The 27,964-nt window shown below is 53.5% G+C and overlaps 1 protein-coding gene across 5 annotated transcripts in view; it reads left to right on the top strand.

The window, feature by feature from the left end:
• The first annotated feature begins 847 nt into the window (after nt 1–847).
• Kcnc4 (potassium voltage-gated channel subfamily C member 4) overlaps nt 848–27,964 on the top strand; it is a 34,326-nt gene continuing 7,209 nt past the window's right edge. The window contains exons 1-4 of one of the 5 annotated variants that reach the window (XM_005367841.2): nt 848–2,600; nt 12,167–13,103; nt 14,957–15,160; nt 20,797–21,888. In XM_005367841.2, coding sequence (XP_005367898.1) covers nt 1,923–2,600; nt 12,167–13,103; nt 14,957–15,160; nt 20,797–20,858 — 1,881 coding nt within the window. In that variant the 5' untranslated portion in view covers nt 848–1,922 and the 3' untranslated portion in view covers nt 20,859–21,888. Of the gene's footprint in view, nt 2,601–12,166; nt 13,104–14,956; nt 15,161–17,283; nt 19,780–20,734; nt 21,889–27,964 lie in introns of those variants that run through there. The other 4 variants (XM_005367842.3, XM_026789615.1, XM_026789616.1 and 1 more) reach the window with 4 other exon arrangements.

Here is a 27,964-nt window from a genome sequence, read left to right as displayed (position 1 = left end):
GATGATCTTCGGGGCCACAGGGCTACACTCATCATTTCTTCAAGGAGAGCCTCAGGCTTAGGACTTCCCTCCACCTAGACCCAAAGCACTTCCCTGCTCAGCGCCATGCTGTCCTGGCTCCAAGGTGGAGGCTGTGATAACTATGGCAGAGATCATGACTATCAAGATCTAGAGCACCCAAGATACGGGCCATGGTGGTCAGAAGGCCCTAAACAGTGTTTCCGGAGGAGGAGAGGACAGCTTCTTTGATGTACAGCCTTACCACTCTATTCCATCCTGGATTCCACTCGGCCACAATGAAGCACTGAAACCGCAACAATACCACCGGGTTAGCTGCAAGCGAGACACAGGTTAGGTTCTGTGTGAAGAGGCTCAGAGAAAATGAGAGGTTAGAGGTCAGGAGTCAAGAGCGCTTGGGTGTCACCAAGGGCTGCAGTGGGTGGAGCTGAGGGCTAGGGAGAGGCGGGGAGAGGGGCGAGAGGGGATGGCGGCGGAGGCGCGCAGGGGCGGCGCGCGGCGCTGGGCACTAGCTGTGAGCGGGGTACGCGCCTCGGTTGGTTTGGAAGGCTGTGCTCCGCCGCCCGAGCTCCGCAACGCACCTAATCGGCCCGGCGCCGAGCCGCGCCGCGCCCATCCCGCCCCGCGGAGGGTGCGCTGGGGTCAGGCGGGGCCGCGAGGTAAAGGCGCCACTTGGAGCGCCAAAACCGCTGCCATCGCGGGAGGGAGACGCAGAACCCTCGGAGCCCCATTCTTCTGGCGCCCAGGCTTTCCCTCCCTTAGACCACCTCGCGCCCGCCCCTAACAGCGAGCCAAGGCCGGCGCCCCGCCCGGAGATGGGCAGACGCGTAGATGGCGCGGCTCCCGGCGCCGCCGCCAGATCGCAGGAACCCGGCGCCGGGGCGCTGCGCTGAGGCTCCCTCTTGGCGCGGCCCTGGAAGCCTGCAGGTGTCCTTGGCCATTCGGCCGCCGCCCGGGATACTCCTTCGCCAGCGCCGGTTGCCAGATTCTTCAGAGCAGCCCCTCCCTCCAGGCTCTGCGCCGCGCAGGACGCCCCGTCTGAGCCCCCCCTCGTCCCGCTGCGGCCCCCGCAGCGCGGCATCCAGCCCGGCGCAGATCCCGGCCGCGGACGCAGGACCCGGGCTCTCTGCTGCGGGCGTGCTTGTTTTCCTGCTGCCGCCTGGTCCTACACAGCCCCCGCCCGCCGGTCCCTCTCGCTCAGTTCAGCCCCGCCCGCCATCGGTGCTCCGCGCTGGATTTATGAATGGGGGGAAGAGGCCGCATGCAGCCACCGCCGCCTCTAGTTGACCGCACACTGCCCGGCCCCGCAGAGCTCCGGCTACCCTAAGAGCATCCGCCTGGCCCCGGTTGCCGCTCCGAGGACTTGTTGCTGTTACGCTGCTGCCGTTGCCGCCGCCGCCGTTGCCACCCGGAGAAAACCAGCTGCCTTCAGGCTCGACGCGGACTGGGAGCCAAAAGGTGGCCCGCGTGAGTGTGAGCGCGCGCGCCGCGGACCCTCGCAGTGCTCCGGGACTGTGCGCTTCTCCGTCTTTCTGGGGTTGGGGGGCGTGTCCCCGGCCCCGAGCATCCTTGGGCTTGCCCCTACCTCCCGGGACCCCTGGCTTGAGTCCTCGACCCTGGTCTCCACTTCCTGCCTCCCTAGGCTCTGCCTGACCAAATCCCAACCACCTGTACACCAGAGAAACCCAACTCCTCCTGCTCCGCGCCCTGGGGGGGGGGAGGGAGGGAGGCAGGGGCAGAGCCACGCCGCAGAAGGGGCCGCCACTGCCTCCTGCCTCCTCCTCCACCTCCTCCTTCTCCACCTCCTCCTCGTCTCCTCCCCCTCCCCGGTCTGACGCTGCCTCCTTGGGAAGGGTGTTTGGAGGGCAGCGGCCGCCCCAAGCCGGAGCCCCGTAGCGCTTCTTATGATCAGCTCGGTGTGTGTCTCCTCCTACCGCGGGCGCAAGTCGGGGAACAAGCCTCCGTCCAAAACATGTCTGAAGGAGGAGATGGCCAAGGGCGAGGCGTCGGAGAAGATCATCATCAACGTGGGCGGCACGCGACATGAGACCTACCGCAGCACCCTGCGCACTCTACCCGGCACCCGCCTTGCCTGGCTGGCGGATCCCGACGGCGGGGGTCGGCAGGAGTCGGATGGCGGCGGTGCAGGCAGCAGCGGCAGCAGCGGTGGCGGGGGCTGTGAGTTCTTCTTTGATCGGCACCCGGGTGTTTTTGCCTATGTGCTCAACTACTACCGTACCGGTAAGCTGCACTGCCCCGCCGACGTCTGTGGGCCTCTCTTCGAGGAAGAGCTCACCTTCTGGGGTATTGATGAAACTGATGTGGAGCCTTGCTGCTGGATGACCTATAGGCAGCACCGTGATGCTGAAGAGGCACTGGACATCTTCGAGAGCCCGGACGGGGGCGGGGGTGGCGCAGGGCCCAGCGATGAGGCTGGCGACGATGAGCGGGAGTTGGCCTTGCAGCGTCTGGGCCCCCATGAGGGAGGCGCGGGCTCTGGTGCTGGATCCGGGGGCTGCCGTGGATGGCAGCCCCGAATGTGGGCGCTCTTCGAGGATCCCTACTCATCCCGGGCAGCCAGGGTGAGTGGCAGAAGCCAGGGTCTCCCCATCTCGGTGTCCAATGGGCTCTTGGTGCTGGTGTTGGTGGGTCCGATGAGGGCGGGGAGGTGGAAGGAGATTGACATACCTGGCAGACTGTACCTGCCTGCCTCCCAGTTCCCTCATGGGCCCTTGGAAGTCACCCCTCCCTCCTGCATGCTCCATTAGGAGATTGCACACACTTGACTCTCTCCTTGGACCTAATCCCAGCTGTCGGCCTTGCCACATGCCCCTCAGTGAGTGGCATGCCTTCAACTTGGCTTTTCTCGCTCCTCTTTGGTCAGTGTAGTTGCCCTGTACAGGACCGCAGTCCTGGAGTGCTTGAATTTGGCCTTTTTGCAGGGAGTAAGGCATGATCAAGAGAAGGAATTCGTGGATTGGGTTGGACACTTACCTGTTTCCATCTTGCCAGCAGCTCCCTGTGCAGGCAGCTAAGCATCGCAGAGAAGGGGGCATAGTTTCCAGAATGCTTAGCTCATAAGAAGCAGAGATCCTCAGAGCCCAAACCTTTCCTGGTCTAGGACCTTTCTTCCAGGGAGCAGGCCCTGTCCCAAGGCTTTCCACACCTCTGTCATAGTCTGGCCTCTCTGTGGTGGACAGGATAAAGCCACTGCTTTGGGCTCTTCAGGGTCCCAGGACACTGGATAGCCACAAGCTTGCTAGTGATGGTATCAGACTTGTCACTGCTCTTTTCTCTCTGCTCTAGCACAAAGTGGCTTCCCAGAAAGCCCTGGTTCAGGTTACACTGGAAATGGCTGTGTGGGGAGAAGGGGAAACAGGTTGATTTAGACAAGACCTAGTCCCTACCCTGAAGGTGGTGGTTGTGGTGGGGTGCTAGAAAGATATGTATTTGTTCACTCCGGCATGCTTGGGCAGCTAAAACCCTGAAGAAGGCTTTAGAAATGTAAAAACAAAAAAGCCTGCAGGCTGGTATCTGCTCTCATGGACCTTAGCCTCAAAGCTGGCTGAGAGCTGTCTAGGAGACGGGAGAAAGAAAAGAGAGACAGGGTGACGAGCTGTTTTTGAGAGCTGTTTCTGTGAGTTGAAGCTGGTCTGATTGGTTCCTTTGGCGTCCCAGGTTGTCATGTTAGTGAGTCTCAGAGCCTTGCTCCCCATCTCCCCTCAACACCCCACGGACCGGTCCTCACCCTAGTCATGGGAGAAAAAGTTCCACTTCCTACCCAGGGGAGAGTGGAGGGTTGAAGAATTCAGCTAAAGGGATGCGTTAGGCTGGTATAAATACCAAGCCAGGGCAGTGCAGCTCCTCCTTGGAAGAAAAAGGAGGTGGAGATCCTAGCCAGAGGTTCCACGCAGTGCTGGGACTTGAAGTAGCCACTGGAAATCTGGATTCTTTTCAGGCCCTGTCTATTCTAGCTGCTTTGGTTTAAAGCTTTGTGGTCCTGAAAACCAGCTAAGAAGTGGGGAGCACAGCAATGCCTCTTGGCCAGTGCACCCCTGCTGGGAGTTTATTAGCCCTGATGGCCCTTAGTTTGTCTTTACTAGGAGAGAGAGACAATCACAAGCCATTGAGACTTTTTCAAAGTCATGGGGCAGGGAGGAGGAAGAAAGGGGCCAAACCAGGGAAGCTTTTATGGGAAGAGATGACTGAGGGAACTGGGCCCTATTTCTGAGCATTCTGGGGCCCCTGCTTCCTTTTTCCCTCCGTTATTGCGAGAGACTCTACCATCAAGTAGAGGGTTAGTTCTCCCATTTAAGTAGGGGAAGAACCAGGATTCGAACACATTAACTGTCTGGCCAAAGCCATCCTTAGTTTCTAACCTTCAGATCATTAGCATGGATGGGAATAACGCTGTGGAGCTCTGGCTGACACGTGTCAAAAGACTTGCCCACAGCTGAGGAACACAGGCAGAGACCAGTTCTGAACCGTTCTGGTCACATAAGTGAGAATACACAATTTATTAAAAAATAAATAACAACTCTTTATTGAGCATCCTGTACCAATACTTTGCTGTGAAGACATTACATTAATCTCTACTCTTCCTAAAGAACTTTAAACAATGTCCAGTTAACAGATGGAGGCTGGGAGCAAGTAAACCACTGACCTGGGATTACAGCACTCCTGCAGGGCTTTGAATCAAAGCTGGGGCTCCTTACTCTGTAACTACCACAAGCCTTCTCTACTGGGTGAGGCTGTTTGCTGGGTGGAGAAGTGGCTAGCTCCTTGCTCCAGCCTGCTCGAAGTCCTGAGATTCTTCTCTACTGTGAATAAACATCAGAAGCCCAGGAACCAATGGCACTCAGAAGTCCGAGGGGACGTTAGAAGGGCCACTTGCCCTGTTACTCCTTAAGACTCGAGGGCCCAGTGGGAGAGTTGGGAAGCTGCGTTTGTTTTCTCCACTGACCCCCAAGTTGTCAGAACTGTCCTCACAGGAGCTCCGTACTGTTGGATATGCATGTATCCCATCCCAATCATCAGCTGCAGTTTTCCCGGAAGGAGTTTGCAACACTAGAGGTTTTGTAGACTCACGATGTCACCTAGGAGGGCACGTGAGGGCAGAGGAGCTGTGCTCTCGGCCTTGAGGCGTCTCTTCACATACAGCAGTTCAGCCATTTGAATAGTACGTTATGACAGGAGCAAAACAGACGCAAGCAACAAAGTGAACTGAGCTAATTAGGAGAGCCTGTTGCCTAGCTACTGGCCGGGCTATCAGCTGGTCCATTCAGGAAGGCTCCGAGGCAGGATGATCACCCCTACTGCCTCCACTGTCGTCAGTCAGGCCGCTCCTGCGGTTCTGTTTCTGTGGCTTGAGCTGAGGGCAGGCTGGTTCTGTCTTCAGCCTCTCATGGACACTGCCCTGGGGCAGAGCAAAGGCTTCCTTAGGCTGTTGTATAACCCAGGAGAGGCCAGGAGGGGTTTGCGCAGCACTCAGAGCCATAGAATCTTGCCTTGTTCCTTCTGAGAACAGACTAGAGGCCTACCTCAGGGACCCTGGGCTACCTTGTTTCCTTGTTCTGTTCTTTAGAGGTCCCAAGCTGCGATGGATTTAATTCAGCTATCAGCTGTATAAAGGGCCACGGCCCTTCTCTTTTGGCTAAAGTTCTTAGTTGGATCTTTTTTCTTTCCATGTTTCTCTTCAGAATAGAAGGAGCTGATCACAGGATCCCCAATGCCTCAGGAGGGCAGCTAGACACGAATGTTTCTCTTTCTCAGGCTGTGTGACAGGATCTTGGCTTGGGCTTTCTTCTGCTACCTCCTCTGGCTCGGGAGAGGCAGGAATCGTTCACCTCAGTGAACAGATAAGAACACAGAGTCACAGTGACACCTGCCTAGACAGCACACCCCGTAGCATTAGAATCCAATCTCAGCTCTCAAGAGTCCACTCTGTTGCTGCTACTCCTGCCTTGCAACTCCAGCCCAGAAAGGGTCTCTGGCTTCTGGAGGGCTTGGGGGTGGCCCTCACTGGAGAGTCTCCTCCTCCACTCCACTCCTAGCCCCTTCTTATTTCTTATCACTTCTAGAATTGCCTTGGTCTGACCCTTCACTCTCACTTTTTCACCAGGTAACTTTGATAAAAAAAAAAATAGAGGCCAGACTTGGTTACAAATAAATATTAGGTTGTGGGGCAGGGGGTCAAAACTCGGGCCCCTTTAGAGGTCTGACATTGTTGGTAGCCACGGTAGTCATGACGGGCTTCAGAGTGAGGGCTGGCACTACTGATGCTGTGCCCTCTGAGCCTGGGTACAGGGTGAACATGAAACATGAGTCCAGCAGGGTAGTGCCAGCCCACCCTGGGTGGTCAGAGGCTGAAGACTCCCCTCGGATCCTGCCTCAGGCAGCCTCTCGGGTTCCTCTCGGGTTCCTCCGAGTGTTGTTTCTCTTTCTCACTCTGAAGAGATCAACATTTGCCTCAGAGCATCTTGTCTATAGATGATGCGTTGTTTCTGTTTGTCACCATTTTTGTGAGAATGTGGAGTGGGGGAGGGGAGTGAAATTAAACAGCCTCTTTTGGAGATCCGAGCAGAAAGCAGACAGGAACAGAGAGTTAGGTAACTGGGCCATGGGGAGAGCTAGCTCCTTGATCCCTTCACCTCCACAGTGGACATTGTTAGTCTAGATGCTGGGTACCAGCCACTCCCAACAGCCTGGGTACTACCAACCCACCACGATGGCCCACCTCCCTGCTGATTTTCCTTCCAGCCATGAAGTAGTCACCCAGTGCTTAGCAAGGACTCCCGTCAGAAGTAGGTTTGGCCCACTCTAGAGCGTTGTCAAGGTGCTAGGTCCCTGGAATCTGGAGGTTCTCCTGGGAATACCTTTGTCACCTCTAGCCCCAGTCCTGTAGCTAAATGATCCCTTCTCCTAACAGCTTGCCTGTCCTGTGAGAAGCAGCTAAAGTTACCTCGGTTCTAGGCATCTAGAAGATACTGACTGTGCACTTGCTCCATGGTAGCTACATGCGGCTGGGTTCTAGAAACGTAACGAAGAGGCCTGTGGTCTGGGGAGAGCTAGGGCAGGTAGAGAGGCGTCAGTGACAAGGACCGGCAACAGTAATTGCAGATGTGTCGTGATGGATGATGTGGTAGTTGTAAAAGATAAAGCCCAATAGGCAGAGAGGAATGACAAGCCCCAGCTCTAAGTGGGGTGATGACTTATCTCCTTGAATGATGGCTAAAAGGAGGCATTGCTATAGAAACACATGGTGCCCAACTCTGCAGAGTCAGGAACAGGATTGTCTGGCCAGTGAAGGCAAGTCTGCATGGGACATGGCAGAATGGAACTTGACCAACGAGAGGCTCTTGGACAGTGACTTGGGTTGGATCAGGTCCCATTTGGTTGAGGACTCACAGGAAGGGTGAACACAGGGGAAGGGCTGGAACTAGGGATTGCTGGCTCACAACCAGGCTTGATAAAAAGAGAAAGGGGGAGTGGCCCTCAGCTAGGATAGGGCCTCATGTATGTCTCACTTAGGAGCCAGGAGCTGCTTGGAGCTGCCTTTCTTGACAGGCCCTGTTCCTTCCTTCCTTTTAACCCCAGGGCTCCCCACTTAGCACTGCCTGGGTACTAAGATCTGACTTCACCAGGAGGCTCAGCCCCTCATCCTGTCTCCACAGATCTTCTTCCTCTGCAAGCGTCTTTGGCTGTGTTCTCAATTTTTCCTTCTCCTACACGTCTTCCTTAATATAGGTTTTGGGCATGAGTCTCCTTATGTTTATCTGTCCATCTGTCTCCCTGGTCCTCCTTCCTTGGACTCCCCTGCCCAACCCCCACTGGTTGTATTCAGTTCCCATTGACTAGTGTCTGTCACCTCTCCACTCACCCAGCCTCTGCCAGATTCCTGGCCCTCCGGCTCTGTGCTAAATTTCACAGGTATCATTTCTTTTAGTTCTCAAACAACCGCACTAGGTAGATTCTGCTCTCATCCCCTCTAAGACTTGGGGTCTTTGCACGGTTGTTCCTGCTGCCTTGGGCTCTCTTTCCTTTACCGCTACAGTCAGATTTCATCTTGTCCTTGTGATCTGGCCTGACCATCCGGTTTGAATTAGCTCTCTTTCTCTCTTAGCCTCCTTCTTCTCTTTTCCTCCATAATGCTCATACCATTGATATGCTATGTAAGATGTCTGTCAGCAGTTTCTATCCACTAGGATGTAAGATCCAAAAGTCAGAAGTGTTTCTCTAGATTTTTCCTGCTGTTCCCAGTATAGTGGCACATAGTAGGTATTCAAGTTTCCTCTTTATAAATGACGATTCAGAGGCTACTTGGGGCTAAGAAAGTCACAGGGGTCTCATAGGCATTTGATAACAGAACCCAGTTTGAACCCAAAAGTGTGACCTTTCGTTTGTTCCAATACAGTGGAGCAGAAGGAAAAGCTGGTAACTGGGTTGATAGTTGCAACGCTTGGGCCTTTAGTGATGGGCAGGTCCCTTGAAGGCCATAATAGCCAGCACGTGTCTGAGGGTGTCTCAGGGGAACAGGGAGCTGGAAGGAGTGTTGTCCTGACATCCAGGGTCTCCTGTCCCCAGTGCTGAGGCCCAGCTACCTCCCCTAGCAGATACAATCAGTTCACTCCAACAGTCTTCTGCCTGGGCAGTTTTGACTGCCGTTAGAATCCACAGCCTGTGTCCTCTTGCCAAGGAGAGAGCTGCCAGTTTCACCCATGGCCTCCAGGACAAACCGCTTCTAGCCTTCAGGTTTCCTTGTCTCCAAGAGCAGAAAGGGAGTTGACTTGTATAAACTTCTCAGGATTTGGTGGCTTGTCAGTTTTAGACGCAGGAGGGGGCTCCCCCAGAGACTGCCTCCGCCTCAGCTCAGCACTTAGCAGATTTTAGACACCCGCTGTGGTGTGGCTTCTGCAGCCTCCAGGGAGGGTGTGAGGTGAGCACTTGTACGGTCCCGGGAGAGAATGACATGGAGGGCACACACTTACCCGACTGATTGTAAGAGACGGCAGACACCCAGCTATCGCCGCCAGCCCTGGGCTCTTCAGCTCTGCTTTGCCCTCAGGCTGGCAGTGCTAGGCCTGATGAGAGGGAGGCTCAGGCAGAACTGACAGACCTACAGCCGCTCATGGGGGCTAAAGTTTAAACACAGGCCGTGACCCCTTGCAGGTTGCTATTGCTGTAGCTGCTGTCTCTTGGGATTCCTTTTGTCCTGGGCAGCCTGAGTCAAGGGCCTTGTGGGAAATGAAATAGTATCCCTCCCTCAAGGATGAGGCCTGGCAAAAAGCTCTAATTACACCAGGCAACCACTTAGGAAACAATTGCCTGAGAGTAATGTAGAGGAGAGGAATACTGGAGGTCACTGGAGGCCCTAAAGGACCTGTACCACCTTATGGCAATCTTGGGATGGCTCTGTGAAAAAAAAAAAAAAGCCAAAGAGACCACAGGAGTTGGGGATGTTTCTACCTCACGTGAAGGTGGTCTGGGCCTTCCATCAGTACCTGCGGCAGAGGCAGCTGAGGAATGTAGGCTGCAGCAAAGGCTGGGCACCTGCCTGACCTTGTTTTTCCACATCACTAATTAACCTCACATTCAGGATCCCAGGTGGGCAGACTCTGTTGGCTAACGGTCCCTCAGAGAGAGAGAGAGAGAGAGAGAGAGAGAGCACGCTTGGGCTTCCATGCCTCCTGGCAAAACCAGGAAGTGCTGTCCTAACCCCTCACTATTATTCCTTCTGCTTCTTGGAGCACAGGGTGGAGCCAGGACCCTGTATTCCACAGCCTCGGGCAGGCACTGTCACCAGCTCCTAATGGATGGCCATGGAGAGCCTGCAGTAGGCTGCGTTGTCTTGGCAGCCCATGTCTCAGGGGAGAAAAAGCGAGGCCAGCAAAAGCACTTGAAATTTACTTTCCCTAGGAGAAGTAGGTAGATGGACCCACTTCCCCAGCCTGTTCCTCTCCCTGCTGTCTATGTTCAACCCATCTAAAGAGTAAGGGAAATAACCCTGTCTTATGATGGGGGACCTGTCCTGGGAAGGCACATATCCTCGTGCTGGAATAGCGGGCACCAGGAAAGTGATGGCGCAGGCTGCATCGGGGCCTGCATTCCTGGGCCTGTGAAGCAACTCTGCTCAGGGGATAGTAAAGATGGTATGGTATAAAGGAACGTACAGACCACACGGTTTTGGGGTCATACCCGGTTCTTATGTGCTCTGGGGAGTGTGGTCCTAGAATAGACATGCAGCCTCTCTGACCATCAGTTCTTCCTTTGTGCAATGGAGAGTTGTGGTCTGTCTGCCTTGTCACTGAGGAGATGGAAGGCAGAGACACAGGTAGGGTGGCTGATAGTTCCGGGGAGAGAACAGATGGTGAATGTCATGACCAACGTTCCTTCCTTGACTCCTTCTATCCCAGAGGGCTCTGGGGATGTGGGGTCTTGCCTGGTTTTCCATATCCCCCGTGTTTTCTGTTAGTGTCTTGTATTGCCTACTCCCTTTCAGTGTGGGCACACTATGAGGAAAACCCCAACAGGCAGAGCTGAATGCTTGTTGTACGGGGAAAAAGGACACGACCAGGTAGAAATTAGGGCAGGGCAGGCACGGAGTCGTCAAATGTTGTACAGCCACGAAAATCCCTCAGTTGCCTGTGAAGGTTCAGTTCTCCGCCCAGCGGGGGAAGCCACGTCCCATCCACCAAGCAGGACCAGTAGCAGGAGAGCGGACCTTGACAGTGAGTGTCTTGACAGTGCCACCGAATGGCATGGCATGAATAACAGATGGAGGCTCTGTAATTGGTGTTGTTACACATGAATCTCATCTCCATTTGTCATGACTGGACACTTAGTCCAGCCGCTCCTCTGCCTGATACTGCTGTCATCATTCTGGCTCAGATCCCCACGGCTGTCAGGTCAGCTGCCGCCATTCTGGCCCTGATAAGTACAGTTCATTTGACTTGGAAGCTCAGGGTGCCGCTAGCATCAGTTTGCAGAAAAGGAGACACTGGTTGTTCTGAGAGCCTCCCCACCTCAACCTCCTGTTGTAGGCCATGGCTTAGAGTTTCTGTTGCTGTGAAGAGACTCCATGACCACGGCAGCTCTTATAAAAGAAGCATTCATTGGCGTTGCTTACATTTCCGGCGGTTAGTCCATTATCATTATCGTGCGACATGGCGGTTTGCAGGCAGACATGGTGCTGGAGAAGTAGCTGAGCGGCCTACATCTTTACTTGTGGGCAACAAGAAGTGGTCTGGGATTCTGGGAGGTCTCTCGAGCATATGTGAGACCTCAAAGCCCGCTTCCACAGTGACACACTTCCTCCAACAAAGTCACACCTCCTAACAGTGCCACGCCCTCTGGGGGTCATTTTCCTTCCAATCACCATAGTCCATGTTTGTCTTCATTCCTGGATTTACCACCGAGGCAGAAGGTGGTTCTAGGTGGCGGGGCGGGGTCATGGAGGCAGGTCATGTTAAAGGGGTCAGTTGGCAGAAAGTGGGTATTCCTTACAGCCCTTATCTCTGGACATCCCCTAAAGCAGCGGACCCTTATCTTGATGTATATCAGGGTCACCTAGATGATTTCCTAACGTTCTTCTTAGGTTCTGTGTCCTCCAAGTTTCTTTTCAGTAGGTCTATGTTGCTGAAATTTGCGTGTCTCACCCGTTTCCACACACTTGATGCTTCTGGTGTAGGCCCCCACTTTGGGAGCCTGATTATCCCGGGGGTAGTATGTGGACTACCCTTCACCTGGGAGCCTGTTAGAAAGGGGGGAATATAGACCCTTCCCCAAACCTCCTGAGTTAGCCACACTGGAACAGGTGATTTCAACTGATTTGTCCACACACCACAATTTGAGAAGCCTTAAAGCATAAATTGGGCAGAGCTGTAATAGTCAGGACCAGGAAGCTATGATACCCTGACTTGTGGTTTCCTCTGTCTTCTGAGCACCCTGGCAAAGATTAGGGGAAGCATTGCCCTGAAGCATCAGTGCATGCATACAGATAAATCCTCTCATGTCTCTACCTTACTCCCACCCCTTGACCAGCAATGGACTAGTAACCTATACGCTTTTGTTCCGTGAGTAGAAGTCACTGTTTCCAATGAGGCCAACTATTGCTGACATGACAACCACTCCCTGTTCTCCTGACCTACAGGTGGTAGCCTTTGCCTCTCTCTTCTTCATCCTGGTCTCCATTACCACCTTCTGCCTGGAGACCCACGAGGCCTTCAACATCGACCGCAATGTGACAGAGATCCACCGGGTAGGGAACATCACCAGCGTGCGCTTCCGGCGGGAGGTAGAAACAGAGCCCATCCTCACCTACATCGAGGGTGTGTGTGTGATGTGGTTCACTCTAGAGTTCCTGGTTCGCATTGTGTGCTGCCCAGACACACTGGACTTTGTCAAGAACCTGCTCAACATCATCGACTTTGTGGCCATCTTGCCCTTCTACCTGGAGGTGGGACTGAGTGGCCTGTCATCCAAGGCAGCTCGGGATGTGCTGGGTTTCCTGCGCGTGGTGCGCTTTGTCCGCATCCTGCGCATCTTCAAGCTCACGCGCCACTTTGTGGGGCTGCGCGTGCTGGGCCACACGCTCCGAGCCAGCACCAATGAGTTCCTGTTGCTTATCATCTTCCTGGCCCTGGGTGTGCTCATCTTTGCCACCATGATCTATTATGCTGAACGAATCGGGGCCAGGCCATCTGACCCACGGGGCAACGACCACACCGACTTCAAGAACATCCCCATTGGCTTCTGGTGGGCCGTGGTCACCATGACAACACTTGGCTATGGGGACATGTACCCGAAGACGTGGTCAGGAATGCTGGTTGGGGCCCTGTGTGCACTGGCTGGTGTGCTAACCATTGCCATGCCCGTGCCTGTCATCGTCAACAATTTTGGTATGTACTACTCCCTGGCTATGGCCAAGCAAAAGCTGCCCAAGAAGCGAAAGAAGCACGTACCGCGGCCAGCCCAGCTTGAGTCACCCATGTACTGCAAGTCTGAGGAAACTTCGCCCCGGGACAGCACCTACAGTGACACCAGCCCCCCTGCCCGGGAAGAGGGTATGGTTGAGAGGAAACGGGCAGGTAAGTCGAGCTTAGGCACAGGACTCCTTTTCCCCAAGTAGTCAGGGAGTTCCCTTGGCCCTTGATATTTGCATCTGTGCTATATTGTGTCAGTCATGCCTCTAGGAGGGCAGCGTATTAAGATCAATTGTTTCGTCCCATGGTTTAATGATCGTGGCGAACACCAGAGTCTGTGGAATGAATTGTCCTTTCAGTGTTGGATGTGATGGCAGTGTATAGAACTGTGTGTCAGAAGGCAGGTTTCTAGTTCCTCCTCGGGCCCCTTGTTTTGTTTGAGAGTCCCCTCCCCTCTAGGCACAACATGTCAATAGCAATGACGTATCAGGGTCCTGCCCTCAGATGAGAGGTGAATGTGCCTCACTCTGAGAAATCAGAGCAAATGCTGGCGCTGATCCGATTAGCCAGAGACCAGGGCAGCTGCTCCTCCAAGGTGCATCAACACATGACTCACTTCTTTCCCAACATGCATGTCTGCTGTCTCTTGGCCTAATAGATGTGATAACGTAACCACGTGGGAGGCTGCCTTCTGTTCAGCTAAAGCTGGAGTGAGTCCTGGGCTCAGGGTTTGACATGGGTAGAAGGGATCTAGGGAAGACGTAGCCCAGGGTCTTGGAAAAGCATGGGGGGAGGGTTAGGGACATGAAGGTGTTAGTGTTTGTGTCCTGACAGGAATAAGACGGGGCATCAAATTCTGACCTTCCACGGAAGGGCTACTCCAGGAAGCTCACCTGCCCTGGGTCAGAAGGGAGATCAGCCTGGTCCCCAAGAACATGGAGAGAGATTAGAAGACAGGAAAAGCACTATCAGATTCAATGGGCAGAGCTCCCAGGAATGGTACAAGCCCAGGTCTGGGGGGTGACTGGGTGTCAGGCCACCGAGGCTGGGCTGGGTAGACCTGGGAGACTGAGGCAGCAGCTCCTGGTTAGACTCTAGAAGTGGGACTAGTTCTCCAGAGAGGTGCCTGAGTTGAGACATTTAGACTTGTGACCCCTTGGCATGCAGCCATCACACATGTTGGGGCTAGGTGCTCTCTGGTATTAACTGGGGTCTGGATCTTCCTTGATAAAGACCTTAATAGGAAAGCTTCCTTATGCTCCTTACCACAGTGGTGCCCCTGATCCTGTTAGAATCAGAGATGTGCTCTGAGGTCCAGGCAGAGCTCAGAGAGGATCCGCGTGTCCCAATACAGAGGACCTTAGGCAGCTTCCTAGATGCGCACAGCACTGAGGCTTGACTTGGCCACACTGAGGTGTTGCATGGCCAATGCCAGCGTCTTCAGGCTAGGTTAACCCCACCACATACAGTCAGAGCCCATAGTAGCTGTGCTCCTCTTTGACGAAGGCAAGGTGTTCCCACAGAGAAGAGTTGAATTGGAGCCTCTTCCCTATACCTTCCCAGACAGAAGAGAGCTCTGCCCAAGCCCTTCAGCGCTGGCCCGGGTGCCCGAGGAACAGAATAACTGCCTTAAGTGGTGCAGGGAGAGAGCCAGCGACACTACTGAGTACGCCTGGCACACGAGCCACCACCCATTACCCCTACTAGCCAGGTCTTCTCTGAGGAATGCAGACTCATCAAGAGCCTACCTGAGCCAGACCAGAAGGGAAGTAAGAATTTGTGCCTGCAGGGGTTGATCTCCGGGGACCTCCTTAGAAGCCCACTGGGGGACTACGGCGACTGTAGGGTGTCTGTGTTGTGTTCCAGCCCACAAGGGAGGCTGTAAGCCGAAGCTGAGAGAAGAGTCTCCAGACCAGGCACCGCCATTTTGCTTTTGCTTCCTGGACCTGGAATCTGAGAGGCTCCCTTAAGAAGGCCCCAGCAACTGTCTTAGCTTCTTTTCTCTCTGCCCCCTCCAGACTCTAAGCAGAATGGTGATGCCAATGCGGTGCTGTCTGATGAGGAGGGAGCTGGCCTCACTCAGCCCCTGGCCTCGGCCCCCACCCCTGAAGAGCGTCGGGCCCTGCGACGCTCAGGCACACGAGACAGAAACAAGAAAGCAGCTGCCTGCTTCCTGCTCAGTGCTGGGGACTATGCCTGTGCCGACGGCAGTGTCCGAAAAGGTATGGTGGCTCCCTGGGCTGGGCAGGTTGGGAGCCCCTCCAGAGCTGAGTCTCTCCAGCCCTCCCCACAGAGCTTGAGGTCTCCCCCTCCCCTAAGCCCATGGCCACCATCTCCTCTGCCTTGGATGCGCCCTCGCATTTAGTATGCGAATCTGGATTAGAAAGCCTTTAGTATTCCCTAGGAGTCTATGGAGCCCCTCCCTCTCAGGTACCCACCTGGAGGAGCAGTGCTAGACATTTTATGGGATGCTCTGTGGCCTCCCCGGCTCTGGTCCTGCAGGCCTAGCCTACAGAGTCATACCCAGCCATGTCCCTAGTCCCAAACACTACCAAAGCCAGGAATTCCAGGTTCTAGGTCTTCAGACCACACAGGTCCTGTATCTCCAATTCTTCACTGCAGGCCTGGATCCCATGTCTGGCAGCTGCTGGGGTGTGATGGTCATGGGACCAGTCTGGGAGTGGCTAGGAGTAGGTGGGCAGGGAGCATGGTTCTCTCTCAGGAGTTAGCAGAAAGATTCTTGAAGTTAGTGGAGCAGCCTCTTACCTGTCTGTCAGGGAAGTCTGGAATTCTATCACCAGACTTCCAGTGTGTTAAGTGTTAAGGCCAGGAGCCTTAACCTTAAAGGAGAGGGAAACAGAAACCACTGGAGTGACAGGGGCCAGTGATGACTGAGAACCAGGAGGCTCAAGGCCAGAGCCTTGTCCTGTCTGTCTCCTGATCCCACTTTACGTTGACTGTCGTGTGTCCTGACCTCCCTAACATCCTGCCCATTTCCAGAAGAAGCTGTGTTTCTCCCTAAACAAACATCATCTGCAGGCTTTCTCTTGACCACCTCTTAACTAGCAAGGTTCCCCTCTCAACTTCTCAGGGTCCCAAATCCCAGACTGTGACAGGTTTGAATCAGACAAGGGTAGTGGTTGCTGCAGGAATAGCCTGCGATGTCTCTGGGCCCTAAAGATGGCCCCTAGCTACCAGGTCCAGACAATCTCTGGGGCACCTTCCCGTGTGCTTCTTAGGCATCCTGATCTGATAAGCAGTGAAAAGTGGCCATTCAGCTATGCTGGGCACCTGTCTCACTGAGTGACAGCAACAGGAGCAGCAGTCTGGCACCTGGAAGGAGAAGATCCTGAGGCAGAGAGTGCTCAGAGCTCATAGACCCTCGCCTGTGACTTCCATGCTCCAGCCTTCAGGCCCCGGACATGCCTTTCTCTCTTGCACCTCAAGAATACAGTAGTACCACTGTATTCTCTTTCACACCTAGAGAGCCTTGCTCAGGCTGCAGCCTGCTAAGCCACGGTGTAGAATGTATCCCCCACTCTTGTGGAGGACTTGAGAACACAGAGCTGAAGGAGGAACACCCTGGCGTCCCTCTTCAGGCTGTGAAATGCTTGGTGCAGTAGAGTTGTGGAAGAGACCGTGAGAATACAAGTCAGGAGAGCCCTGAGGGCAGGTACTCCCATAAGTACAGGCACGATACAGAAGAACCTCTATCCGTCCACGTTGCCTCCCTGGGGTGCCTTTGGGGGCCCATCTGCTCTATTTCCAAGATGCCTCCACACTGCTTCTTGGCAACAAGCATGTAGCTCAGCCAATTAGAGTGACCTTCGAGAGGGAACAGGTGGGTTGCTGGGAAACAGGCCTGCTAAGCAAGTGTGGCAATTAATATCACCAGACTCCCAGCACGCACTTCACAACTTTCCCCACGCCACACTTCTCCTCAGTCATCTAGACCTAGGACAAGGGGAGGCCGAGTGCAGGCCTTTTGCAGCCGTCACGCTGACCCCATCCCTAACCAGTAGTTTCCGATGAGCCCGGAGTGTATGTGACACGGGTGCTCCTGGGGGAAGGCAGGTGCTGGAAGCTGTGCAGTTTGTGCAGCTGGGCCAGCGAGAACGGGACAGGACACAGGTTAAGCTATGCAGAGGTCCTATGGTCTGCCCTCAGGAGCCCAGGAGACTGATGGCAGGGAGTGGCAGGAAGCCACTCACAACAAGGAGAGATCCCTTCGCCCCAGTCCGGGGCCACCCACCCTATAGAGTCTCTTGAAGTAGCATGGATTCCATGGAGCTCCCTTGTTGAGGAGACAACTCCACTTTGACCCATGTGCCTTTTCTTCACCAAGGCTGCGAAAAGTCCCGGAGTCTAAACAACATAGCAGGAGCGGCTGGAACCAGTCTGGGGCTGTCTCCACTGGCATCGCGGTACAGCTCGCCCTATCCTCCGAGAAAGCTCCTGCTCTCGCACCCCTTCCACCCTCTCACCAGCCCCCCACCTGGTCACTCAGGTCCTTAGCTATACCACGGCCTTCCTCAGCTCTGACACTGGGACACATATCCAAGCAGGCATGTTTACATGCCATCCCAACCCTTTTATCCCTCCTGAGGTCTGAGAAAACAGCAGAAGGGAACTTCAGTCAGGATGGAGAATTCGAGTCCCTGAGCCTACCCTACATGGCACCTGGATCCCCCAAACTGTCAGCCATGGAACCTGAGTACAAGGGGGAGATATTGCCAGCTTCTCCCTGAACCATAGGTGCTGGCACACTCAGGGCCCATGTCTCTGGGTTTTGCCTTCAGCTCAGGATCCTTGTAGGCCAGGATGTGCATGGTACACAGAGTGTCTGGAACGGCTCAATCTTGCCTGCAAATCAAACCTACATTTAGATTTTAACCACAGAAATTTAATTTGCATTCCTTATGGCCTTTAACCAGTAACCAGCTTGTCTGTCTGTCTGTCTATCCACCCCACACCAAGATCAGCAGGTAACAAGGCTGTCTCATGGGGCATCTCTGCTGGTGAAAAGGACGTTTGGCTCCTTGGACCAGCAGCACCTGTCGACAGAGCTGCCCTGGGAGTGGGACCCGGTGTTTCCCAGCTGGGCCTTGGGGCACAGATGGGAGTTCCTAGAACCCAAGCCCCAGGCTTGGTGCAAGCCCTGGTGTGGCAGGGTGTGTAAGTGCAGGGAGGCCCTCCTCCCCGAAGCCCGTGCCCAGATTCAGCGGGTGGCACCCAGCATCCCATCTGTGCCCTGCGCTGCTGCAGCATCTCCACACTGCTTCCTCTGCTTCAGCGACAGTTTGCTCCCTCTCTCCCGCTCCCTCCGATTCCCAGCCCTGCCTCTGAGTCACCTGCCACTCCCACCCAGCCTCTGCTCTGTATTCCTGCCAGAACCGGAGACTCATCTAATTTCTATAATTAAGTGTATTCATTTACCTAACGAGCCCGGGAGCACAACAGGTTTGTGAGTCATTGGGTGAGCAGGGGTACACCTTGCACATAGACAGCCGAGGGGAAGTGAGGAGACAGGAGCTCCTACCCACACCTGCCACCGGGCCCCTCCGGCTCCCAATAAGCCCCTCCCTCAGCCCAGGGCTAAAGGACAAAAGCCTCTACCAAGCCTCCCTGCTTCACCTGATGGGAATTGACCTGACAGCAGAGCCACGTGCCTGGCTATCTTAGAGTCCGATTATGCAACTTTGAAAAGGGCGTGCCTAAGGAAGGTCCATATCTGCTCCCTTCAGGGTAATAAAGGGACCTGGTGAGGCAACTTTAGGGACCTGGCAGGAAACTGCAAAACCAGGGGGCGGTCAACACAGAAGGTGGCCCAGGCATAGATGTAAATCGTTTCCCCGAGGTTGGAGCTTTGCAAAGCCTGTGACAGGCACTGTCGCGTGAGCAAGCACTGGCCGACCTTCGGAAGTTCTGCTAGATCAGGCCCTGGCACACTCGGTTCAGCCGTGCTCTACAGGGTCTGCAGCCACTGGCTCTCAGAAGGGGGTGTTTTCTGAGAGGTAAGATGAGGGGATACTGGGAAGCAGGCTGAGTCTGAATCGAGCCTCCTTGTGGTAGATTGGGCCCCACCCAGCGGGGCTCCTGGTACCAGGAGACTGTGGTCTGACAGGATGAGCCAGGTGTCCAGTTTAGCACGAGTACCACAGCTATTTTCTCTGGCTTGCCGTTCTGGTTTGGGGAACCGAGGCAGCTATTTCTGTGGCAACCCTCAAGCTGTGCGGAACCCAGGTTTCCACGGCACCCACCGCCTCCTCTCTTCTTTCCTCCTACAAGGATGGGCATGCTTACAGCACCCCTGTAGGGGGCACAGATGTCCCTGGGAGACACAGTGCATCTGCCAGGTTGAAGCCCCTAGCATTTGGTTGGAGAGATGGGCTCCTATACCCACCCCTAATCTCCTGGCTCCAAAGGGAAGAGGCAGGGCCCAGTTGGTGGAAGAACTAGGTGAGTTATCTGTCCTCAGCTACCTCTTAGGACTTTTGTGTTTGCCCAGGGTCCCAGGAAAGAAAAAAAAATCTATTATGGCAGTTGCCTATACAAGGCCTCAGATCCATCCAGGTGTTGAATGTCCTTCACAAGGAGAAAGGTTTATCTCACGGAGACGCCCCCAGAAGGCCATGTTGAACCAAAAGCGTGCGTTAGCTTGTCTTTGCATTGGACTTGGAATTGGACCTGTTGCTTTTGCTTTTAGAACATGACCCTGTAGCTGGGGTCTGGGGCCCTGCTTAAAGAACAAGCAGGCAGCCTAGGAGCAAACTCAGAGCCTTACCTTTCAGACAGAGCTGGTTGGGGCCACAGTCTTACGGAGATGGTAACGGGTCATGCTGAGATGAGAATATATATATATATATATATATATATATATATATATATATATATACATATTCTATATATACTATATACATACATATACAAATATATATATATATATATTAAAAAGCCTTTAACATGCCAGGGAATATATAAAGTAAAAAGCCTTTAACATGTCAGGGAACCCTAGTGTAGAAGTGGTGAGGCTTGGATGCCAAATGACAAACTAAATAGCTGTACTAATCAGCCTTGGGGTTGAAACTTCAACACACTGTTAGCTCAGCCTCTCTAGCTGTCTAGCCAGTACTGCTGCTGGGAGATGGGGAAGAAGACCCAAGCCTCAGATATCTGAAGCTGATGCCATGTGCCAGCCTGCTCTCCCGAGGCAATGTGCCCTCCATACCCACGCCCCAGGACTCTGCCTATCACTTTGAGGTCCAGGGGCTGGGTGTGACGTGTCTTCCCACTCTAGAGCCATTTTCACTGGCTCCTTGGGACAGTGGGGTTGTCCATGGTGGTGAGGGCAGATGGGGCTATTTGGGGGAGAGCACAAAAAGAGCAGAGGACAGTTGGAGTGAGGGGCCATGAGCCATAGTCTACAGCAGGGATTTTCACCGCTGCCTCCCTGCTGGGCTCTATGGAGTCTGCTATGGTTCCTCTCCCTGCCGCAGTAGAACTCCGAAGACCTGAAAGGCTAGTAGTTCTTGCAAATGGCTACCTGAGTTTCAGCGTCACCTGAGTCTCCTGGGCCTGGAGGCGGGTTGGCAGAGGAGAGATGAAGGTTTCACCCCACTTGCTGTACCACCCCGGTTCTTCCTTGCCTCTTAGCCCTGGGTGCCCTATGCCTTCCAGCTCTGCTATTGGCTGTTCCTTAGCCCACAGCCCGTGGGTCAGCAGCTGGCTGGCTTCCTTCTAACAACTCACTCTTTGTTTCTCCCTTTCTCTTGCTGAACTCTTGACCCCCCCCCCAGAAGGCAATGTTGAACCGAAAGCGTGCTTCCCAGTGTCTCACACCTGTGCTCTTTAAACACAGAGACCTGCCAAGACGCCCTCTCGTCCAACTATGCCCACGCTGAAGTCCTCACCCTCTCTTAAGGCGGCACCAACGTGAGAAAGACAGGCAGACAGACAGGAAGCCAGAGGCTTAGGGACACTCTGGAACCCAGGCACAAATCTTTTGCTGGGAAAAAGACTCAGATATCCTTGTTTGCACAGAACTGGTGGAAAAACCTCCCATGCGACTCTCGGGCCCCAGAGCCATCTGGGTCTAATGCTCTGTTCTACTGTACATTGAAGAGACATATATGCACATATAGTATCTATATTCATACGTACTATATACTCTTGTGTGTAGTGCACGTACTACTGGTGGTCTGTCTTCGTTGTTAGGCTACGTCTCCCAAGTTTTCTTCCCACCCTGGGACCCCTCCCCTCCTCCTTCATGGATTGTTCCTTCTGACTGTGTTGTATGGAATATCCCAGGGAAAGTAGTGGGCCTGGCACCTGCCCCTCCAACTGGGTGGTCCCAGGCTGCTCTCACTTGGGGGTGTTTCCCCTGCCAGCAGGTGGCCTGTTGAAGTCTGCTAAGGCAAGATTGCCCTCCAGGGTCACTGCTTCACTAGCCCAACCCCACCCCAGATTGGGGTTCTACCTCCCACCCCACACTGGGGGCACTTCCAGCGGCTCTTCTGTAGCCTCTGTAGCTCCTTCCAGCACCCCCTTCTGTGCCCTTGACAGAGGGGAGTTTTATTTCTTTTGTGTGAGTCTCCTTTGTCCATTTGTTTTCAAAGATGCTGCTGGGCAGATGGAAGGGGATCTGTTTGCCCATCTGGCTCAGGGGTCTGAGAAAGGGACACCTTGGGCAAGAGGAGACCAGTCGCAATACTGTACTTCCTGGCCGGCGGCCAGAGGATGCGTGCAATAGCAGAGGCCAGGTGACCCCTTCAGCCTTGGCCTCTGCCCCTCCCTCGGCCCTTCCTGCCCACCCTTGGTATCGGTCAGTCCTTTTCTAAAGCTGTTCCCTCGTGTGTGTCTGAGGCACGCCTAGGCCGGGCCCCTTGTGCCCTGTCTGCATGCCCTCAACTGTCATGCTGTGCTCGAGCACCAATAAACACATCCAAGTGTCCTGCTGCTCCTCTGTGAGCATCTGCCTCGCCTCTCTTTTCTGGCTGTGGGTCTGTGGTGGGGGGAGGCCTCCCTGAGTTCCAAACAACCTCCCGTCTGCGTCTAAGGATTGCACACACCTACCAGGGATCCTCCCTGTGACCCAGCTCCTGCATTTTACAGCTAGCAGGAAGTTCTCAAAAGTGAGGCTGCTCAAGGCAGCCAAGGGCATAACACTGAACCCCTCACTCCTGGGCAGTGTCCTGATTCTGCTGCTGCCACCTGAGCGACCCCCCTCCCCCATACACACACACCATAGCATGGAATAAGTCTTCTGTGTGTAGGGAAGTCCACTGTATGCCTGCTTGTTCATTCAGGGACTTCCCTGCGACTGCATCAGTTTTAAGTGGGCCAAGGCTCTGGGGAGGCCAGCTAAGGACTGCATGAGGGCTGAAGTTCCAAAGCCAACACTGGACTGGCGTGATACAACCAAGGGGCCCTTGGGGATGGAGAATGGGCAGACCTGAAGTACATGGTCTAGGGAAGTGGCAAGTTCTTGAACACTGGTGACCCTCACTATTCCTTTCACCCCCACGTAGGGGCATACACGAGGCTGGCTTTATAGATACGCAGCCCTGCCGTCACCCAGAAGGGATCCCCATACTGTCATCACTGATCCTCAGAAAGACCTGTGGTTTCGTTTGTCCTGGGCTCTGCAAATCACACAGCCAGGTCCAGGTGCATGTTCTCATCTCCCTACTCCCCACTGTCTAAATAAACCTCCATAGACGCCTCCATTTAGTCTTGATCTTCCCCTTATTAGCTGGGAATCTTGGGGTAACTCCTCAGCTCTGTTTTCATGCCTGTAAAATAATGGTGCTTATTCCAAAGACAGCTTAACAGCCTGGCCCAAGGTCAGGTGTCTGCACAGAGCATACTGGAGACAGGAGATCGCCCATAAATTCTAGCTCCCCCCTCACCCTTGCCTTCAGTTCAGGCTTTTTTTCTGCAGATTTTCTTCATGTCCAAACACACTCAGAAAAGACAAGAGCACACCAGGAGCTGTCTAGGGCAATACAGAATGGCAGGGTGAAGACTGCAGGGCCCTAGGGAAGGAAGAAACAAGGGGAAGCCTATTCCTGAAGTGGCATGGAAAACCAGCCACGAGCCTGGGCCAACAGTAGAGGCAGGGTGGTGGCAGGCGGCCAGTTGTCAATTAAAGATGAAATCTCTCCTCCAACTGGAGGGCAGATAGGGCTGTGCTCTCCCCCCAAGAGAAAGCCATTTGCAGCCAGGCTGCTCGGAGAAGCTTGGCCAGGCGATAATGGGATGGGATGTACTGCTGACTCCCTAATGACATTACGCATCAGGGCCCACATCCAGAATGGCTGTTTTTTACTTTAGCTGGGTTTTTTTTTTTATTTTGTTTTTTTTTTTAACATGAATCCATATTTATGGGCTAAGAACCTAGCAAACAGCACATGAGCATTGGATGCCAGGAACATCCCAAGGGGACCTACGGGGATGTGGCTGGGATACGCAGTGACACCTTCAAAACTCTGGAATGGGCAGATGCAGAGTGGCCCACGTGTCCCCGAAGTTGCACCATGAAGGGAGGAGACACACGGTAGGCTTCTGCTCTCCCTGGGGCCCACACTGAGTCCTAACTTAGGGGCTGCCTTAGAGAACAGAATCACTGTGCCGGGGTGGGCTTTTAGAGTCAGAGGGACTCGGATGTGAATCTCAGATCTGTGACTTCTTAGTCCCGCGTTGCCTAGGTTGCCCGAACCTCCATTCCTCATTGTCATAACCGTCATAGCAGTAGGTATGCTGAGCTGTAGGAGAATGATGTAGGTGGTGCCAGGAAGTTTTCTGCACAGATAACCACAGGTCACTGAGCTAGCAGGATTGCTCAGTGGGTAGAGACCCTTGTTGCCGGGCCTGACAGTCCTGAGTTCGATCCCTAGGACTCTCATGGTGGAGGGACAGAACTGATTCCTGCGAGTCATCCTTGGACCTCCGCATGCACACAAATAAATAAATTACTAAAAATCATTGCATTTAAACAAATATAGATGGGGGGGGGTTTCCTGTGGTGCAATCTTCAGCCAACAGCAGCAGTTTGGTTTGATGCCTTCCCATTTCAAAAGAAGTGCTATGGATTAGCCTCCTTTTCTTTTGACAAAGGAGACAAGGGTCTGGTTAAACAGCATGTGTGTGTTTCGCCTGAGATACACGTGTAATGCGCACGGAAATGCGTTCCGAGGTTGATGTGACGCTTTGCTCCGCAGAGAAGAAAATGCACCACCGCATAGAAGGCCATTTCTCCAGAATTACAACCCTGTAAGAGCCACCAAAACTGACACCAAGGCCCAACAGAATGGCTCTACTGCCCCAGTGCCTGGACAGCATCTAAACTGGGGAAGGCTTGGGAGGAAAAACCCCTGGTGTGGAACTTAGAATGTTTTTCATTTCCTTAATCTCAATTGACGCCTTTAGCAAAAGTATTGGTTCCCTCTTAGAAGATAAGAAAACCAGGGCTTATGAAAGTGGGTTTAATTCACTCTCATGTCTGTGTAAACACACACACACACACACACCCTGGGGAAGAAGGGACATCTTGACTTCATTAATTAATGACCAGATGGCAACACCTAGCTCAGGGAGTGACAAGTCCCTTCCCAGTGACACACAGAAGGGAAGCCTGGGTGGGACTGGCTTGAAAACCAGGGGACAGGAGGAGCAGCTAGTCCTGGAGAAGATCTGGTGGAAAACCAGCTCCTGGGTTCAGGTATTTGGCGAACACTGCAGTAGGGATACCAGTTATTGGTAGAGATGTTAAGGAGGTCAAATGACAAGCGCTATTTTGGGGTTGGGGCGCTGGCTTAATCAATAAAGTACTTGCTTTTCAAGCAGGAGGACTTGCATTTGATCCCCAGAATCTACATCTTTAAAAAGCTGAACATGGCGGCATGTGTTTGGAATTCTGACACTAGGAGGCAGGACAGGCAGATCCTCGAAGCTCGCTGGCTGGCTAGGCTAGTCCACTTATCAAGTCCCAGGCCAGCAAGAGATCCTGTCTGAAAAAACAAAGGTGCATGACTCGTGAGGATCGACACCCGAGGCACACACACACACACACACACACACCTTATTTTTGTCTCCTTCACAGACTTAATAGGAAATGTTAGAAACTCTTCCACACCGACTCAGCAGAGAAGGCTGGATCTCCTTCCCTGCACTTCACTGTGCCCCAAGAGGTGGCACTGTGAACACCTGGTCAAGGTCTTCCAGGCCTTCCAAAATCAAGCTTCCCAACAAAACAACTAAGAAACGGTTAGGAACAGACTCCCCTATAGGCTGAGGGCAACTCCGTTCCTAGAAGTAGGAGGGAACCCCAGGAGCCGAGTGCTGGCTGTGGGAAGAATTTCTGCATGCTGTGCAAGGTGGTCAGACCTCTGACTGGAAGGCTGACTCAGCCGGGGCAGCCCGAGAACTTGGAGATTCAGGGAAGACTCAGATGAACTCCTTTCCTGATGGGACTTTCCCAGATTCCCTGCCCCGACAGAGAACATCTGAGACATTACTAGACAGCAATGACTCAGTAGACATGGACTTGGGTTGCCATGTGACCCACCACCAGCCCCCAGGGATCCCTGTGGCATTGTCACCGTGAGCACCTGTGTTTAGCTCAGGGCTCCCAGTCCTTTGTGTATGACAGTGCTCACACCCTAGTCGGCCCGTGAGCTAGCCCAGTCCCTGAGGACTGCCGTCATCACACTCAGGCCCAAACAACATGCATTGCTCCCGAGGACTGTCTCGAGGACTCGAGACCTGGCTGTCTCTTAAGTACCCCAGTTTTACCTTCTGCCAGGTATCTGCTTACCTTTCCAGGGACTCCTGGGAGGGGCGTGGTTAAAGTATGTACTAGGGTCATTGTGACTAGATTACTGGAAATGCAGAGTCTTGGTCTTGGTTGAATTTGGGTCCCTGCTACCTAATGCAACAGTCCCTGGTTGTTGGGAGGGCCCCCTTTCTCTTCCATACTGTCTCCTTACCCGCTCCCATGCTTTAAGCATTTATAGATGCTGATAGCATCCCTGTTTCTAGCCCCATTTCAGAAATCCCCGCTCACATCCGTTCAGTCAGTAATTCTGCAAGCATACAGTGGAGCTCCTTCATCTCACGCTGCTCTCAACAGTGCCTGTGTGATGCTCCACAGGCCTCCGATTTCTCCCTCTGCCTTCCTACCCTCTGTCCACACACGCTACAGCTGACCGGAAGCCGGGTGGAAGAGCACAGCCATAATCTCACCTTCTCACTCCGGTATTACTTCACTCCCTGTTTTCAAACACAAGATTATTAAATGCTGTGCTATGTCCTGGGGAAAGAGCAGTAAACAGGACCCCTGCCCACAAGCTTGGAGCTTGTGTGCTAAGTGGGGAAACAGGCCAGGCATGCTACTTTTCTGCCTTGGAAATGTATTTCAGATAGTCTCATCCTGCTCCCTTCCCAGATTGTCTGTTCTGTCTGAGGTCCCCAGCCTGGGCCTTTTTTTTTTTTATTATTTTTTTTTTTTTTTTTTTATTGAGAAAAGGAAAAAAAAAACGTTTCCACCTCCTCCCAGCCTCCCATTTCCCTCCCCTGGGCCTTTTGCAGGAGGCGCCTCCCAGGCCTCCCTGTGACCCTCAGCTCTTCCATCATCATCTCTGGTCTCGCCCAGCAACCAGAGAGCAGTTTAAAGTGGAATCAAGATCCTGTTACCCTTAAAACCCTCTGTGGCTTCCTTCCCTCTGCATTTCAATACAATTCAACGCCTTCAACGGGGGCTTGGGGCATGGTTGTTTCTCAGCCCCTGTCCCTATCCTCCCAGCCCACCTCCAAACTTTCTCTCTCTCTCTCTCTCTCTCTCTCTCTCTCTCTCTCTCTCTCTGCAGTCACACATGCTGGTCCCCTCACAGGACCCATTTCCCTTCCCCACCCACTCCAGCCCTTCCCTTGACGGACTCCATCTTACCCTTTGCATCTGGCGAAACAACCCACACTCCCAACTTGAGTGTGACCTCCTCACCTGGCCCCAGCCCTCACCTCTGGTCTCCATATATATATTTATGTAGTTTTACTTGCATTTCCTTTTCCGCGATCATGGGTGCTGTAGCAGTTACGTTTATTTATTTGCGTGAATGTGGTGTATGTAGATGTTCCTACTGTACGTGTGCATCATGCCATACCATGCATGTGCAGGTCAGAGAACAACTCTGAAGGCAGGGCTCATCTTCTACCAGTTTCTGCCACTGCATTGCCTATTCCAGGCTAGTTGGCACGTGACCTTCGGGCAGATTCTCCTGTCTCCTCTTCCCCTCTTGTAGGAATGCTGGGATTGCATTGCATCAGGCTTTTTGGGTGGGCTCTGGGAATTAAGCTCAGGTTGTTGGGCTTGTATTAGTGTGGCAAACACCTTTCACTGCTAAGCCATCTTCTAGATCCTCTTCTTTTTGAAACCCTCAATCTGGGTCTCATCAGTTCGTCTAGACTGAGTGGCCAGTGAGCTCCAGGGGATCCACCTTGTCCCTGTTGTCCCTCTCTCCCCAGTACTAGGGTTAAAGGTGAATACCTCCCTACCTGGATTGTTTTTTTTTAATGTGTGCTGGGGATCTGAATTCAAGTGCTCACACCTGTGCAGCAGGACCCTTTAACAACTGAACCGTCTGCCTAATGGAGCCGCAGCCCCATCCTCTGCCCTTTTCTATGTCAGCCAGCTGTTTTTCTTCATGCTACTCTCTGCATCGCTGCAAGTTTGCCTCATGTTGGCCTCTGTGAATTTCTAGGTCCTTAGCACATGCTTGGGGCTCAGTCCCTATTTTATGAATGAATGAATGAATGAATGAATGAGCGGGAGGCCAACCTGGCTCACAGCTGCTAAACTCAGCCTTGCTTCCAGCTGGCCTGTGTGCCTCACTTCTAGGGCATTCCTGGGAGCCCTTGGGGAACATGTGAAAGCTCTTCTCTTTCTAGCATGCATTTCCTGCCTGAGAAGCTGTCAGAATAATGAGAGAGAGAGAGAGAAAGAGAGAGAGAGAGAGAGAGAGAGAGAGAGA

This window comes from Microtus ochrogaster, unplaced genomic scaffold (genome assembly GCF_000317375.1).
Source record: "Microtus ochrogaster isolate Prairie Vole_2 unplaced genomic scaffold, MicOch1.0 UNK25, whole genome shotgun sequence".
Lineage (NCBI taxonomy): Eukaryota > Metazoa > Chordata > Mammalia > Rodentia > Cricetidae > Microtus > Microtus ochrogaster.
Note: the sequence above shows the minus strand (reverse complement) of the source record. Positions and strands in the feature narration are given on the sequence as shown.